Source organism: Peromyscus californicus, unplaced genomic scaffold (assembly GCF_007827085.1).
Source record: "Peromyscus californicus insignis strain IS unplaced genomic scaffold, ASM782708v3 Scaffold_23__1_contigs__length_62951481, whole genome shotgun sequence".
Taxonomy (NCBI): domain Eukaryota; kingdom Metazoa; phylum Chordata; class Mammalia; order Rodentia; family Cricetidae; genus Peromyscus; species Peromyscus californicus.
The window spans coordinates 4,732,199-4,749,932 of NW_026294534.1; the positions used below are offsets into that span (position 1 = coordinate 4,732,199).

At 42.1% G+C, this 17,734-nt stretch overlaps 2 protein-coding genes across 3 annotated transcripts in view; both read right to left on the minus strand.

Annotated features, from left to right (window-relative positions):
- Nucleotides 1-780: 780 nt before the first annotated feature.
- On the minus strand, nucleotides 781-1,206 carry LOC128119443 (small cysteine and glycine repeat-containing protein 2-like). Its single transcript, XM_052752831.1, has one exon. It carries the CDS (start codon nucleotides 1,204-1,206, stop codon nucleotides 781-783), a length of 426 nt encoding a protein of 141 aa, XP_052608791.1.
- An 8,644-nt stretch (nucleotides 1,207-9,850) lies between these two features.
- Lig4 (DNA ligase 4) overlaps nucleotides 9,851-17,734 on the minus strand; it is a 140,396-nt gene continuing 132,512 nt past the window's right edge. For both annotated transcript variants that reach the window (XR_008221357.1, XR_008221358.1), the window contains one exon: nucleotides 9,851-11,927. The gene's annotated coding sequence lies outside the window, so the exon portion shown is untranslated. The remainder of the gene's footprint in view (nucleotides 11,928-17,734) is intronic.

Consider the following 17,734-nt stretch of genomic DNA (forward strand, 5'->3'; position numbering starts at 1 on the left):
CCAAAAATAAAATGACTATAAATATAAATATTTATTTCTGGATTCACAGTTCTGTCCCAATTGTCCATATGTCTGTGTATACTGATCTGACAGCAGGAGTCTTGTATTAAGAGGTTGTAAGTGGAAGTCCTCCTTTGTCTGTCCCCAAATTTCTTTGGTTCTTGTGTGCATTCAGCATCTTCATATAGATGTTTAGACTCGTTTGTTAGTTTCCATGGACTAAAAGTCTGTGGAATTTTTCTACAAACTGAATTGAAATTACAAATCAAATTGGGGAAAATTGCCCTCTTCTTAGTCTAGAAACACGGGATGCAAGCCTATTTGCTTGTATCTTCTTTAATTTTTATTGGGAGACCTTTGTTTCCCCTCAAACATACATGAACATTTTGCTGATGCTGTGATGAGTGGATCGTTATTCTTACTTTCATCTTTGGATTCCATTGCTTATACTCACACCTTAAGCTTGTTTTGTACTTCAGACAACAGGATGACAAAGGGCACTCACTGGCTGTGTGTGGAGGAGAGTAGAAAAAAATGCCAGAAGAATAAAATCATTACTCAAATGAATTAATGTGTCATATAGACACGTCTGTGGAAATTAAAGCAGAAAACCAAGTCTCTCTTTTTTTCTTTTTATTTTCCTGAGTATTAAATCCTGACTGTGGAGATGTGGTGAGAATGCCCACTGCACTGGAAGTTGCTGCATCGGGCAGCAGCACCTGGGTCTGGCTCCTGCAGACTGCAGGGTCTCTTTGCATGTGCTTTGCATGAGGTGTCCAGTCATCCCTGCCGCATCTGTAGACCACACTGCAGGGCACACTGCAGGGCACACAGCAGACCACACTGCAGGGCACACTGCAGACCACACTGCAGGGCACACTGCAGGGCACACTGCAGACCACACTGTAGTCCACACTGTAGTCCACACAGCAGACCACACTGCAGGGCACACTGCAGACCACACTGCAGGGCACACTGCAGGGCACACTGCAGACCACACTGTAGTCCACACTGTAGTCCACACAGCAGACCACACTGCAGGGCACACTGCAGGGCACACTGCAGACCGCACTGCAGGGCACAAGCCAGGCGGCCAGCCTTACCAGTTCCAGAGTCGTGTCTGCACAAGCTGAGAGTCAGACCCAAACCTCCCACCAACCCAGCGGCTCCTGAGAGGGGTGCCTGTTTCTTTTTCCATTTCCTCATCTTTCTGTCCTTCGTCTCTCCTCGTCCTTCCTCTCTTTCCTTTTCCTCCTTCCTCCTCTTCCTTTCTCTCCTCCCTTCTTCCCTCTCTCTCCAATTCATCCCTCTCTCTCCCTTCTTCCGTCTCTCCCTCCCTTCCATCTTTTCCTCCCTCCCTCACCCCAGCTCCGTCTTTTCTTTGTTCTCCCCCTTCTCTCCATCCATTCCTCTTTCTCTTCTTTCCTTATTTCCTCCCTCCCTCCACTTCTCCCCTTCTTGGCTTTCTTCTCTTCTTCCTTCCAATTCTCCCCTTTTTCCTTTTCTCTTCCTTTCCTCTCTCTCTTCCTTTGTCCTTCCTACTTAACTCCATGACTCTGGTAAGTCCACACAGAGTTATCTGATTATAGTAGCACCCCCACCCCAAAATCTTCAAACCTGAGATGACAACTTTACAGTTTCCCATTTTAATCTGATTTGGCAATACTATTCCAAACTAATCTTTTTTATTGTACTATCTACTTCTTAATAATGGGTATATGGTAATTTTTAACTTTCTCAGGGCCCTAACTTAGGTATATGGTATCAACTCAAGCAGGAGAAAGGACACAAACGTTCTCAGTTCATGCAGCATCAAGAAGGATGGCAGCCATTCTGACAACATCCCTGTCACTCCTGTCAGAAGAGCTATCACCACAAAAACAAATAAAAATAAATGCTGTCAGGATGAGAACCAAGGGGACCCATCCACTCTGCCGGTACGGTGTGGAACCAGTCCAGTCACCGTGGAAACCAGCGTGGAAGTTCCCTGGGAAATTAAAAACAGAGCTACCATGTGACTGAGCTTCAACATGTCTCAGTGTTTGCCCCAAAGATTGCAAATCAACATGTCACAGCACACTGCTTTAAGTTACAGTTTGTCTTTACTCTTGAGAATTTCATATGTGTACAGAAATGAAATCATATCTAATACCTATTCACCTCTAATGAAGCCCACCATCTACCCACAACCTGTGTCCTTTTTATTTTTATTGTTTGATAATTCACTAAGTCCAGTTAATGCTGTCTATCTAGTGATGTAGGGTCATCCTCAAGAGCATGGAAAGCATGGACTTACAGGACTATTCTCCAACAGCGCCAACTGCCCCAGGCTGGGGAGTAAAGCCCAACCCATGCCAGAATTTGGTTGCCATTACCAAAGCTGCTGTGAGTACATGATTGCAGCCATGTCATGTCCAGAAAACAGTGGTCCACAGCCCTCCTCCCCTTCTACACTCTCCCCACCCACTCTTCTGAGATGGTTCCTGAACCTGGGAGAAGAGGGAATCATAAAAATGTCCCACCCAGAACTATGCACTCAGCCTCTTATTCTCAGCACCCTGCCCAGCTGATGAGTCTCTGCACCAACAGCTGCCCACTGCAAAACAAGCTTCTCCGACCAGGGCTGAGAGCAGTGGGCATCTATGGGCATAAACATGAATTTTGGGAAGACAGTTTGACAACATGTTCATTTAGCAAAATAACACTAGCAGGTTCCAGCTTAGGGGCCATGGTGGTTTGAAAGAAAATGGCCCCCAAAAGGAGTGGCACCATTGGGAGGTGTAGATTTGTTAGAGTAGGTGTGGCCTTGGTGGAGGAAGTGTGTCACTGTGGAGGTGGGCTTTAAGGTTTCATTTGCTTAAGTGTCACAGTTGACTTCCTGTTGCCTGCGAGATATAGGACTCTTAGCTACCTCTCCAGGGCTGCATCTGCCTGCACACTGCCATGCTCCCTGCCATGACAATAATGGACTGAACCTCTGAAACTGTAAGCGAGACACCCAACTAAATGTTCTCCTTATGAAAGTTGCCATGGTCATGGTGTCTCTTCACAACAATTGTGGTGGTTTGAAAGAAAATGGCCCCCAAAGGGAGTGGCACTATTGGGAGGTGTGGCCTTGTTGGAGGAAGTGTGTCACTGTGGGAGTGGGCTTTGAGGTCTTTCTCTCAAACATCACTCAGGGTGACAGACAGTTGACTTCCTGTTGCCTGCAAGGTGTAGGACACTCCTCTATTTCTCCAGCACCATGCCTGCCTGCATGCTACCATGCTCCCTGCCATGATTGACTGAATCCCTGAACTATGAGCAAGCCACCACAATTAAATGCTTTCTTTGTAAGAGTTGCAGTGGTCACAGTGTCTCTTTACAGCAATAAAAAACCCTAACTAAGATAGGGTTTATGACCTCCCCAGTCATGAGCTTTTGACCAGGATGACAGTACCAGGCATGAGATTCCTTCATGCAGAGCAGGCCTCAGATCCATTCAGACAGCTGTTGGTCGCCCTGTAACGGTCATGTCATTATCGTGCCTATAGGCACATCTTGCCTATCAGACGGGCATTGCAGGATGCAGGGTCAACTTCTGAGTGAGACCACTGATAACCTTTCTCCCCCAGAACCCTGCGTAGCACCTTCTGGAACATAAAAGCTAGCCAGCACAGAGCAAGTTTCCAGATGAGCTTATGTTGATTTTTGTGACCTGCAGCCAAAGTGTGAGGTTTCTTCAGCTCAGGGGTCTTACTACGTAGTTGTGGTGGACAAGGAAGAATAGTGTAGCCTCTAGGAGACCTCTGGGTCCTTCCTGAGCAGCAACATGTGTATCCATGTTTATTGGGGCACTATGCGCAATAACTAAATTATGCAATAAGCCGCCTAGGTATCCATCCACAGAGGAATGGGGAGAGAAAGGATGATGTTTATGCATAATAGAATTTTCTTCAGCCATAAAGAAGGAAATTATGTTGTTTGACAGAGAAATTGATGTGTCTGAAGATGATCACATTACAGGAACCAAGCCATTCTCAGAAAGACAAACATGTTTTCTCTCATCTGTGGCTCCTAGATGTTTACATATGTGTGTGTGTGTGTGTGTGTGTGTGTGTGTGTGTGTACATATCGGTAACATGAGTACAGAGACAGAACTGGGGAAGGAAGAGGACTCAGGAGGGGGGGGAAAGGGGAGGACTGTGAGTGTGGAAAATATGTTAAAGTGCATCACGTGCTTTCATAAAGTGCTCTCCTATGATGTACATAATTAAAATTTAGTAAACAAACAAATACATACATACAATGTCTATTGAAATCATCCCCCGAGTACTAGAAATTCAATCAGCCCAGTGTTGTGAATGGAAAGTGAAAATATACCTGGGAAAAGCCAGATCAGGTCTGACAGGGGAGGCACAGCGGTCCCCATTCCACCCCATCCCGGCCTACAGTGACCAAGTAAGGCCATCTGAAAATACAACCTAGAAAACACTCTTATTTCAAATGTCCGTGAATTCAGATGCCATAGCAGGAGTCCCTGGGGCTCTCATATCCTGTGACTACGGAAGGGATGTGTGGGTTCCTTGTCCCTAGACTCATGAATGAGAAATCTTAGCAATGACAAAGGGTTCCAGCAAGGCTCTGCTGAAGACATAGAGACTTTTACTGATTTTCAAACTGTCCCTTGTTGTACACTTTATTTCTTTAATTTCTGAGATCTTGCAAGCTTTGTAAGGAATCTGGATGTAGCATTTTTGTTGAGATTTTAAAGTCAAATTTGAATAGAAGGCAAAGAGAACATTACCAAACGATTTTCATGGAGTGGGGATTGTCTTGTTTTCATGAAGGTTTAGGCAGCGTTTTGAATGCCAAACAATGTAAATTGCCACCAATATTTAAAATGTCAAAATTATGATCAGTTATTGTTTGATCAAGAAGGTATTCTAGGTCTGATTGCATAACAGCCAGGTTCTAGAAACAGGAGTATGCAAGGACACATTCTTTAGATTTGTGTCTACCTGTTTTGATGTCTCAATGTACATGGACTTAATATGTGCCTCTGATACTTTAGCTAGTCTCCCTCTTTTTTGTTTGTTTTGTTTTGTTTGTTTTCTGAGACAGGATTTCTCTGTGTAGCCCTGGCTGTCCTGGAACTCTCTCTGTAGACTAGACTAGTGTTGAACTCACAGAGATACACCTGCCTCTGCCTCCCATGTGCTGGGATTAAAGGTGTGTACCATCACCACCCAGCCTCTAGTCTCCCTCTTAATGGCGAAATGCCTATCTGTGGTGAAGAACAAGACAACAGGCGATATTATCATTTTATTAATGGTAGAGCTGAGACAAGGGACAATAAAGTTCATAAGGGACATTCAAAGGTGAGGCCTGCATTGCCTAAGCATATACAGCACGTTTGAAAACAACCTACTGGGTGTAGAGAGACGACGGTTCAGTGTTAAAAGCTTGGGCTGCTCTTTCAGAGGACCTGGCCTCAGTTCCCACATGGCGGCTCTCAACCATCTATAACTCTAATCGCAGGTGATCCAGCGCCCTCTTCTGGCTTCCTTTGGCTTCAGGCCTGCACTCATACTCCATACAGACATAAGTGTAGGCAAAACATCCGTACACATAAAATAAAGAAAACAACGTTTAAAATTAAGGACAAAAATAAAAGTAACACCCCCTTTTAAGGTGAGGAGGAACTGGGAGGAGTAGAGGCAGGGTAAACCATAATCAGGACATATTATATGAAAAAAATCTGTTTTCAGTAAAAGAAAAATAAGAATCTCCCTTTAGTAATTCTTTTATTTTTTTCTTCCAAGGGGATGATTCATGCATTGAATTAAGATGCTAAATTATTATTGTTAAATTATTTTCAGCAACAAATTCATCATACACAAATCATCTTATGTATCACAAAGATATACATTTTTACAAATTATGTTTCAATAAAGCTGAAAGGAGATATATAAAAAATAATAAAAGTAACATTGTGAAAAGCATGAAATGTGAAGTGTTTCTGCAATAATAGTGTACAAATGTAGCTCCAGGTAAATTAGAAAATTAAAATAAGTAAATTTTCTTGGAAAACTAGGAAGAATTCTTAGGTTCTGAAGAATAACAAAGCTAAATGATTTTTTTTTCTGTAGACTCTTAGAGAAGAGGAAGTCTACTAAAACAGAAAAACCTCATTTTTCTACAACAGGAGATATTATAGAATTAGAAGTTATCTTCATGGCATTTTAAGAATTAGCTGGACTCCATGTCCATGAATCAATGGTGCAAAGGTTTTTACTCCTTTGAAAGAAGACTCTGAGAACTGCAGGATGTTCTGCATGAGCAGGGCCACCCAGAAAAACGTTCCCAGGGCTCATCTAACCAAGCACTTGGAAATCCCTGTAGCCACAGTGCTAGGGATGCAGGTCACTGCTGCAGCTGGCTGCAGACCCTGGCGTTATTCATGTGACGCTGGTTTTGCTGGCATGCACAATGCGTGAGTTATGAGGTAATAGATTCTTCCACCCAGATTTCAGAGAAAAGCTCCAGCGTCCGGGCAATTTATGAGAGGGTCAGGATCCTCGCTTGCATGATGCTGTGAGACGAGGGCTAAGCTGTAATGGGGACCTTCAGGATGATGGAGATGGCAGGACTGTGGACTGCCTGCTGAAGAGAGTGTATGAATGGCACCAACTCAAAGGAAGGGTCACTTGGGCAGAAAACAGCCAGTCCATCTGACAGGGCTGCTCAAGCCTGCTGAGGGTACCGCCTCCTCACAGGTGCCCTCTCTTCCAAAAAAATCTAAAGGATTTAATGTTTGCAATGCAGGATTCCAATCTTGTTTCGGTCCTATCCCTCCATGCTCTGTCCCCTTTCCTCTTTGTGGAAAAAATGGAAATGTTTACTTTGTCGTGGAGCATGAGCTCTGTCAAGTATTTTTATGATGCTGACTACAATTAAGAGTTCTCTGAGTCTCAGAAGAGATGCTGAGTTTTGCTGTGGGATGTTCTGTATGGCAAATGTGTTGCTGATTAGTCAATAAATAAAACACTGTTTGGCCATTGGCTAGGTAGGAAGTGTAGGCGGGACAAGGAGGAGAATAAAGCTGGGAAGTGGAAGGCTGAGTCAGAGAGACACTGCCAGCCGCCACGATGAGAAACAGCATGTGAAGACTCCAGTAAGCCACGAGCCACGTGGCAAGGTATAGACTTATAGATTAATAGAAATGGATTAATTTAAGCTGTAAGAACAGTTAGCAAGAAGCCTGCCACGGCCATACAGTTTGTAACCAATATAAGTCTCTGTGTTTACTTGGTTGGGTTTGAGAGGCTGTGGGACTGGCAGGTGAGAGAGATTTGTCCTGACTGTGGGCCAGGCAGGAAAACTCTAGCTACAAATGGCGTCCAACGTGGTGGCAAGAGTTTCCACCTAAAAACTGAGAAAAAAGATTCTAAAACGGAGCTAAAAACAGTTCCTAATTGTCTCTCTCAAATGAGCAGCAGCTGCTGGTTTGAGCTACTGGTGGGTTCCTAGCATGTGCCCTTGACCTGCAGTATGGCGGGAATGAGGCCTCTGCAAGTGGCACATTAAGCTGCGTGGTGAATTTAGCCTTTGCTAGTACAAAATAAAAAAAAAGAAGTTTCTGGGCTACACGCTGCTTGGATAAAAGCATAGACCCACGATAGCTCCCAGAGCTGGTGGTAAACCACGGCCATGTTGGGAAGCTGAGGTGGGCAGAGCCAGCAGCCACAGCTGCTGCAGTTTAAAGCAATAGATTCACAATAAGACAGATTCAGATGTAATAGTTTACAATGTGTGTAAAAATGTACATAGGCTTAAAAGAGACAAAAAAGGTGATATATACAGTTATAAAAACAAATACATAGTTTTAAAAAATAAAATCTTTAAAGAGACAGTAAAATTAATATAAAAAATAAGCCACGTGAAGATGAATATTACACAGAGAATCTGGATTGTGTTGTCTTTGGGATTTTTAACTGCAGAAAAACATTTGATTGTAAAAGCTGTTGAGTTATGCCAAAATGTATATTTTAAAGATACCGTGACTTCAAAATTTGGATATAAGGATATGTTGCTTTGGAAAAGAGTCTCTTTTGTTCCCACAGAAAGCCAGAGGCTATGGATTTGTTCAAGATTAAGATACATCAGATTTGACCAGCCAAGACCCCCTGAAAGGTCTCTGATGACACCATGGCCCAGATGATCCAACATCCAGAATGGTTTCAAGGCAACTGGCTCAGATAATACAGCCTCACGGACTACTCCATGATCCTTAAATTTTCTTTGTGTCCCCATAAGATACAGCGCCCCCCCTCCAGCAGGAAGTAGTAAGAGAAGCTACGCCCAAATTCCCAAATTATATGTAATTTTCCTTTGTTAAGGTTAAAACCTTCCTTTTTGAAAAAAAAAATAAAGGGGGGAAGTGCTGTGGGATGTTCTGTATGGCAAATGTGTTGCTGATTAGTCAATAAATAAAACACTGTTTGGCCATTGGCTAGGCAGGAAGTGTAGGCGGGACAAGGAGGAGAATAAAGCTGGGAAGTGGAAGGCTGAGTCAGAGAGACACTGCCAGCCGCCACGATGAGAAACAGCATGTGAAGACTCCAGTAAGCCACGAGCCACGTGGCAAGGTATAGACTTATAGATTAATAGAAATGGATTAATTTAAGCTGTAAGAACAGTTAGCAAGAAGCCTGCCACGGCCATACAGTTTGTAACCAATATAAGTCTCTGTGTTTACTTGGTTGGGTTTGAGAGGCTGTGGGACTGGCAGGTGAGAGAGATTTGTCCTGACTGTGGGCCAGGCAGGAAAACTCTAGCTACAGCGTTTTGACTTCTGAACAACTTTGGAGCTGTGAAGATCTTGGTGACTCTGAGAGGAGCTAAATAAATTTCACATGATGAGGTGGTCACGAGACTTTGACCAGTGGCTAGGATACTGTGTTTTGAAAATAAAATGTCTCCCACAGGCTCACAGTGTTCTGTTTTGAAGGTGTGGGAATTTTAAAGGGACAGACCTACTTAAGGATGTTGCTCACTAATGGGTTTGAAAGCCATTCCTTCTCTGGTCCTTTCCTTACTCTGTGTACCATGAAAGGACAAACTTCATCTGCATGCTCCCTTCCACAAGCCCAGAGTCAATGGAACCAAGGCCAATAAACTGAAATCTTGACGCTGAATGAATCTTTACTCCTCAAGCTAGAATGTCAACTCTTTTTGTCACAGAGATAATACTCAGCTATTTTTAAGTCCACTGGGTACTGGTTTGAGGCAGACTCTGGGTGGAGAAAATTTATGCATCTCCACAAGGTAATGCAATTTGTTCCAATGAGGACAGACTGCTACCTTCTATGAGAGGTAAATGGCCTTCCTTCTGACCATGGTATGATGGTGCGAGTCAAGGATTAGTCTCTGCTGTTGGTATGTGAAAGATTGTCTTCAGAACAGCCCTCCTGGGGTCAAGTCACATATGGAATCTATGAGCACGCCTTTCTGCCACTGTAGGTTTGAACTTTTGGCCAGTTGAGCAAATGCTGGGAAGTCGGAGACAGAAGCTGGCCAGAGCTCCCAACACTGTCTTAACTGCCCCCCTGGAGAACTATTTTCCACTGGAGGATGCTAGAAAGGAGAGTCACTGTCTTCAGTTTGGTAGCCACTGATGAACTCACCAGGCTCCAGTGGTTAATTCCACACCCAAGGTCATGTAGATGGCCCTGGATAACCACAGTGGGTCACAAAATAAAATAAAAAGACCAGAAAGTAGGAAATGAACTACAGAAGGCAGCAGAGGTCTACGTGGAATAAGAGAGTGTGGGAGTAAGAGTAATCAAAGGAACCATGTACGCATATGGAACTGTCAGATAATAAATTTAATTAATAAAAATCACAGCAGATAACGCAAAACAAACAAATATAACTAGTTATGTGATAATTGTTTCCATTTTCTTTGAGAGAATGAAATAGTAAATGCTACAAAAGTCAGATTTTATAGTCAAACACACACATTTCTACTTAATAGAAAAATTAAATTGACAAAATAAAAAAATTTAACTGTCAATTTAGAAGAATTACAGACCAAATCTCTTAATCCAATAACAATGAGTTTTCATCTAGATAAACTGATTTCTGTAGTACTATTTTAAAAAAATATTTTTTTCTAAAATGGATACAATAATAGTAAGGAATCTAAAAAGCCTTCTCTTATAGCAAGAATGTTCTTGTAGACAATGTTTTAAGCACGGTATTGTAAGCACAGAGAGAATTCCCAGTCTGAGTATTTTGAAGTGCTAAACACATTGGCTTTCTTATTAAAACTTGATTGCATTTAAATAAGTATGTTAATGCATTGCCCCGAAACAGGTACCCTAACACAAAGCTAGTTTACAGAAATTATTAAACTCATTTGCAAGTCTTGTGAGCAGAATTGATATGTATGCCTCTACACTGTTCATGGAAAATGAGTAAATTTAGTTATGAACAATAGATTGAGCCCAAGATATTAAATAGGGAGAATATGTTACTGAGTGAGGGAAGAAAGAGTAGCACTGAATACGTTTCATACATGACTGGGGGACGGTCACACAGCAATCAGAGACTTACAACCCTATGCAAGGTGAGCAGATTATTAAATATATAATCCAAATATGTTTCTGCTTTCACTGCATTTTTGGTGTTTGGCCAAATAAGCTTTTCCTGTCTTTTACATAATGAATTTGCAACTAAGCCATCATTGATTTTAGAGGGTTCTTCACTTATTGGCTTTCACACCCTAGAGTCACTGGAAATTAAAATTGCATGAGTAGAGCTCATTTGTGAGCTAAAGAGTCTTCTGCACAGTGAATGGATTGATGCTCACTGGCTTTTGTTACACACACACACACACACACACACACACAATCTAGGGCTGTATCATTTGAGTACAAAAAGCAGCTTTACAAATAAGCATGCAACCTTGGATGTAAATATGAAGCAAATGATCTATAAAGTACATCGAAGTCTTCGAGTTGTGTTCATGCTTCATGATGGGTAGAGACACATTTAATGCTTGGTGCGGGTGTTACTAGTGTAAAGGACAAAGCATAACAACGCCACCTGCCATGGGCTTTTCAAAGAACACAGAGCTTTGAGAAAGACAAATATTTACGTCATGGAGCACCAGATGGGAAGTACAATAGACACTAAAAAGAAAACTGCTGTTACAGAAAGGATATATCATAAAAGAATACCAACCCAATATCTACCACATTAGAGAGTCTTGGGTGTTTAAGTCACTTAAAGATGCTAATCTATGAAGAAATAGCTTGATGGGCTGGCAAAATATTGCAGTGGGTAAAGGTGCAGCTGGAAACCTGAGGACCTGAATTTGATCCCTGGGCCTTACACAGCTAAAGGGGAGAACCAACACCCAAAAGTTCTCCTCTGAACTCCACATGTTTACTGTGGCTTGTGCACCTACATATATTTACGATAAATAAGAGCAATGTTAAGAATTAAAAAAAAGCTTTGAATTCTCTAAGTTGGCAGAAGCTAATTGTTTGGTTTGGCAAAAACTATGCATCAAACTGCTTAATTTCCCTCTACTTAAAAGAGTAGATTGGATGTGTAGAGGAAGTATTAAGACCTGTCATTTGGACCTAAAAATATTTCTACTAACATCTTAATTTAGGGGCCAGTATAAAGAAAATTGCTCAAAAGAGTAAATTTTCAACCAAATTAAATTCTTTTCAAAACAGCAGCAGCAGCACATCTTAATTACTGCAGAGAGAACAAGGGTTTGATTGCAGTCTTGGGGAGAAGTGTTCTGAAGAGTGTTGAGTCAGGACCTGCCACTCAGTGCCACCCATGTCTCAGCTGTGTGCTGAGGGCAGAGGGGATGCTCACCCATCAGGGCTGCCAGGACTCCTTTAGATCTGTTTCCATGGTAAAAACTGTGAAGAAAATGGCAAGATTAGAAAATAATATCTAATTGACTATTTATTACCCACTGGACTCACCCCAGGAATTACTGGCAGAGTGAGTGCAGAGAAAGTCTCGCTGTCTGTAGTGAATACAGGTGTTATTATTTCATTATTTATTTTTTTGTTAGCATACAATGACAGGCTTTATTACTGCATTTTCATGCACATATGTAATTATGCTTGCTTCTTGTTTGTTCCGCTCCCTCTTGCTGGTTCTTTTCCTCTTTAATGTCCCTTGTATTTTTTGATTGCATGTATTCCAACAACCTCTCTTGTTCCCCCATCTCACTCCCTTTATGGTTTCCCTCTGCTTTCCACCTTTATGTCCTAAAAATGCGTGCATATAGATTCCACCTACATCACATTTGTCTTTCACAGTGCAGCTTATTTCTCTTAACTCAACCATCTCTAGCCCCGTCTATTTTCCTGAAGTCATGATTGCATTTTTTCATGATTGAATGAAACTATAGTGTCCCCAAAGGATTCTAAGTCATTACACCATTGAGACACTCACATTTCCACGTTTCTTGCTGCACTATTAACACCAGTTAAGAAATGGAAACAGTCTCCTTGTCCATCAACAGATGAATGGATGAAGAGAACGTGGTACATGTGTATTTTTTTCACCTTGTCTTTTTCATCTGCTTCTTGAAGCACATCTAACATCTTTCCACTTTTTGGCCAATGTGAATGAAGCCACAGGGTTTTCTATGAACCTGGTGTCCTGTTTTTCTTTGCTTTTAATAAATGCCCATGTATATGATAGCTGCAACAGTACCATGCCTGGGTGTCACTCAAAGGACTCCTAATCATTGTATCACAGAGATACTTGCACTTCAATTCTTACTGCAGAACTGCTCACAGTAGGTAAGTTAGAGAACATGCCTACATAGGCATCAATCAACAGGGAGATGGATTTTAAAAAAAACATGGTGTATAAGTACAGACAATGAAATTATACTTAGTCCTAAAGATCAATATGTCATTTGTAGGAAAATGGATACAGCTGGAGATTATCACAGTGAGCAAATAAGTCAGTCTTAGGAGACAGATGTTGTGCAATCCCATTCATTTATGGACCCTAGATTTAATATAATATAAATACATAATTCATGTGCGTATATGACATAAAGGTAGAAGCAAAACTGTCTAAAACAACAAAAAGAGAGGGTCAAGAAAAGAGAGGGGAAATGTGGAGAGAGTATGCTCAATGGACATGAAATGTGTGTATGAAACCCATTGCCATGTACATTCAACACATACTGATGTTGATGGTGATGATGGTGATGGTGGCGATTATGATGGTGATGATGGTGATGATGGTGGTGGTGATGATAATGGTGGTGATGATGATGATGATGATGATGGTGATGATTATGGTGGTGGTAAAACCGCAGACTGTTTCCAGTGTGGCCATAATATTTTACAGTCACACTAGCAAAACCAAAGCTATTCAATTATTCTAAATTTTTGCTAAATTTAGATATGGCTCAGTGGGTATAGGCCCTTGCCATTAAGCCTGATGACCTGAGTTCAGTCCCGGGGACACACATGATATAAGGAGAGAACTGAGCCCTGCAAGTTTTTCTCTGACCTCCACGTGCTTAGTCCAACTAGTGTTTCCCATGTGCCCACTGGGGATGCTCAACCTACCAATGGCCATCAAAGAAAAGTTATTCTCCCTCTCCTGGTAGCCATCAATCACCAATATGTCCTCAAGGAGGGGCAGAGCCTTTGGGAGCTCCTCCCAGCTCCACGCTGGGTTTTCTAACTGTCTTGATTTTGTGCAGGTTAGTTCCTGTGAAGACCAGCCATGCCACATCCAAAAGTCAGCATTTCACATCGCTTGGCTTTATCTTCCAGCTCTCACACTCTTCCCACCCCTCTCTTCCAAGATGGTCACTGAGCCTTTGGGGGCTTGTAGAGCGGTCCCCTCCACAGCTAAGAGTTTGCAGTTACTCATGGCATTTGCAACAGTCGTGAGTCACTGCACTGATCACTACTCTCTGCCATAAGAAGCGTCCCTGATGAGAGTGAAAGTAGCACAAACGTACAAACATAAACACATGTAGAAGGTAGCTTGACAACAGGATCGTCAACATCAACACACACACAGGCACACACACATGCACACACACTGGATCTGCACTGCCCTGGCAGTGAGTTTTAGCCATGTTTTCTGTACCATGTATAAATTCTTTCCTGTGGAACAGGCATCAAATCCACGAGAAATGTAACTGTGATAGTCCATGGTACCTATTTCGTTAAATTTGATGTTTGAGAGGTACCTAGTGAGAGTTCTACAAACCAAATGCATGAACATGTTATTTATACCCTCCCCTCCCATAGTCATACTCTCCTTCCCATGATCCTCTTCTTATTCCCCAAAGTCCCCTTCTACTTTTAACTTTCCTGTCATTTTTCCCTGTTTGGGGGAATGCCACATGCAACATGATACATGTAATACTTGATTTTTTTTAAGGTTAGTTCAGTTCTATCCCCTTTTATGCAAGTGATTCTCTCAAATGACCCAGCTGTGCCACTCCTGACGCACCTTGTGAAGGGACATCAGTCATGCTTCGTGTCTCCCACGATTTTTCATGCACTTTATGACAGCTCAGACTTGGCTTATTGGACCATTTCCTCCTCTGTGCAATATATTTTCTTTGATAACTTTAGTGAAGCCTTTTGTTGATTAAGGATTTTTTTTCTGATTATGTCCCTGTTTGTTATAAATTCTGCAAACAGTTTTTTTTTAAAGGTATGGAATTCTAAGATGTCATTGTTGTGTTTTGAACATAAAATTTTACTCTCCGCAAGAGGGGGTCAAGATCATGATAGGGAAACCCACAGAGACAGCTGTCCTAGGTCGTGGGAGTTCACAGACTCTGAACTGAGAGGTAGGGAACCTTCATGGGACTGACCTAAGCCCTCTACATGTACGTGACAGTTCTGTAGCTTGGTCTGTTTGTGGCCCACTGGAACCAAGAAGATCTGACCCTGGCGCATGAGCTGGCTTTTTGGAACCTCTTCCCTATGGTGGGATGCCTCGCTCAGCCTTGATGCAGTGGGAAGGAGCTTGGTTCTGCCTCAGATTGGTATGCCATGCTTTGTTGACTCCGATGGGAGGCCTTACCCTTTCTGACTAGTGGATGGGGTGGGGTAGAAAGGAGGTGGGAGGGAGGCGACAGAATGAGAAGAAGGAGGAGAAACTGTGGTTGATAAGTAAAATAAATAAAAAATATTATTAATAATAAAAAAGACAGAATGTAGATTTCTAGTGTTAAATAATTAACATCTAATAAAATATTTCTTTCCAAATTAAAAAAAAAAAGTACCTTCTGAATGTGCTTCCTTTTTTTGTCTGGAAGACTCCACATATCTTTGGAGACATTTCATCTCCCTGTGATTTGTCAGATATCTGAATGGCATGACTGTAATCCTCAGTAGGCTGATTCGTGATATCTCAAGCACATCCCTGTTCTTCAATAGTTGAAAACCGTGAATGTGTCAGATGACAGGTTAAGAGTAAATGCAAGTGTCAGGTAGAGATAAGGTTGCCAGCCTGCTGATGTTGTAGTATGGAGGTCATCTGCATGAATCGTCTGGGCCACAGGTAACCCCAAGATCTGTGTAAGTAAGGGGAATTTCAAGACAATCTGCCACCACTGTGGAAGATGGGGGAGCAGTCATGGTCATAGGACTCTGAGCATTCCCTAGAAGCTGGGACAAGAAAGAGAACAGATTCTTCTTCTCTAGGCCCCCAGGAACCATGAAGTCAGTCCAGTAGACACATCACTTCCTGTACAGTGAAGTCCATTTTGAACTATTGACAACAGAAGTCTGACTTCTTGAGTTCATCGAGTTAATTTGGAAGTGAAACAATCATTCTGAGCAAAGAAAAGTTTCAATATGGTTTTATCAGTTGTGAAAAGTCTAAAAATTTCATATGGTTTTTCTGTCATACTCTCTCATGTGATTTTATTAACTTTCCCTTATCTATTGTATTCTTTAAAGTACTTATTCAGTTTTACGTTCAGTTTCTGCATGTTTACATTTCAAAGGTTTTTTAATCATGTGTTTGTTTTTCAAATACACCTGGGTGTTTTCATTCCCATCCCTTGTTCTTACTATTGACAATGTTATTCTTTAGTCTTCAAGCGTGCTGGAAAAATTTATTTTCAGTCTGCTCAAAAAGCAAAATCAATTCTTATGCTGTTGTCTTGAAGACTCTTTCTATGGCTTTTTGTTTCCCGTGATTTTCCTATGGCTTCTTGTTTAACGTTTCTTCTCTCATCTCCCCTTATACTTTGATTTTTTTTAAGCCTCTGATCCTTGAAACTTTGCCTGTGTCAGTGTTTTGAAACCTGGGCTTGAATTCAAGAATGACCCACAGGAATTGTGGTTGCCTCTTTTTCAATATTTATGAGCACAAATAAATCCAGGAAGATTTCATGGGCCTGTCTGCTGAAGATTCTCACAGACTTTTACGTTGAAAACTCAAATTCCCGTATAACATGACTTGACTTGTAGAATGAATTTTTAGGTCTCTTTCCTCTAGAGCCGTGATTGAAAACCCAGTCTTTCTCCACTGCCTCCAAGGGCGGTGCAACACCGTTGTCATGGTTGGTGACACTGTTGACTGCCGATCCTGCTGTGGAGCTCCACTCTAGGGGAGATTATCTAACCAAACTGTCTACTTTGGACTTGGTGACGACCTTCTCAGTAAGTGGAGGTTTGGATCATGAGTTTGGAAGATGCCACTTCTTAAATTCTGAATGAGCCCCCAGTCTCCTGTATTCTACTGAAATTGCCTCCAGGTCAATATTTCATGAACTCTATTGGGACTGTCCCTCAGGTCAGTACTCCCAAACTCTGCTAAGATTGCCTCCAGGTCAGGATGTGACAAGCTCAGACAAAGCTGCCAATGAAAATTCTAAAAGGAAGCCCATAGTGCTGTCTATGACCAAGCACATGGCAATGTCTGGGCACCTGGACCATGAAATGCCTGACTGCCTCCTCCTTTTCCAACTCCTTCTGACCACCACCCCCCTTGGTTTTTTTCTGCTTCTATCCACCCATGTCATACTACTGCTCCCCCATGTCCTGGGAAGAGCTTTTCTTCTACAGTAAAGGAGATTCTTGGGGTGTGCATCAGGAGATTGGGGGTTTGAAGCCCAAAGTGGAAGGAAAGACAAAGGGAAGTGTCAGTGGTTCACAGAATGGCTGGGTTTGCACAGCTGATACACCATGTTGCAGAATGTTCAATGCCATGAAGAACAAGGGTTTGGTGTCTGTTCTGCCTATAGTGTGACCGATCTCTGTAGGCAAATGAACTGCCTGGACAAACTGTTCTCAAAGGGAGGCGTGAAGAAGGGTTCCAAAGAATGAGGTCACCATTAGAGGATTTATTTATCATGCTTGAACACATTATTAGATACATTGAATACAGACTGTTGTTTTGTCTTCAAAATTGTAAGAGGAATCCTAGTCCCATGGTCAGAGTGAGGATGGGTTAATTCCAGGGAAAGTTCTGTTCTTCTCAAGGTTTCCCAAGGAGATGACAACAGCGAATCCTTCTGTGACTGTAGTTAGCCTCCCAAACTGCCAGAGAACTTGAGTGGTTGCTGTTGCTGACATTTGTTTTGTAGGTGGTGTAGATTGCACTTAGAAATGTTCTCCTGACACAGTGACTGACTGAAATCCAAATCTTCACTTTTGTTTAATTTCCATTAACCTGTGTCCAAATGTGCTGTGGAGCAATCTTTGTACACTGT

Excerpts from the sequence above, each read along its gene's own strand:
- LOC128119443 (XM_052752831.1), bottom strand. The coding sequence starts at position 1,206 with ATGAGGAAATGGAAAAAGAAACAGGCACCCCTCTCAGGAGCCGCTGGG.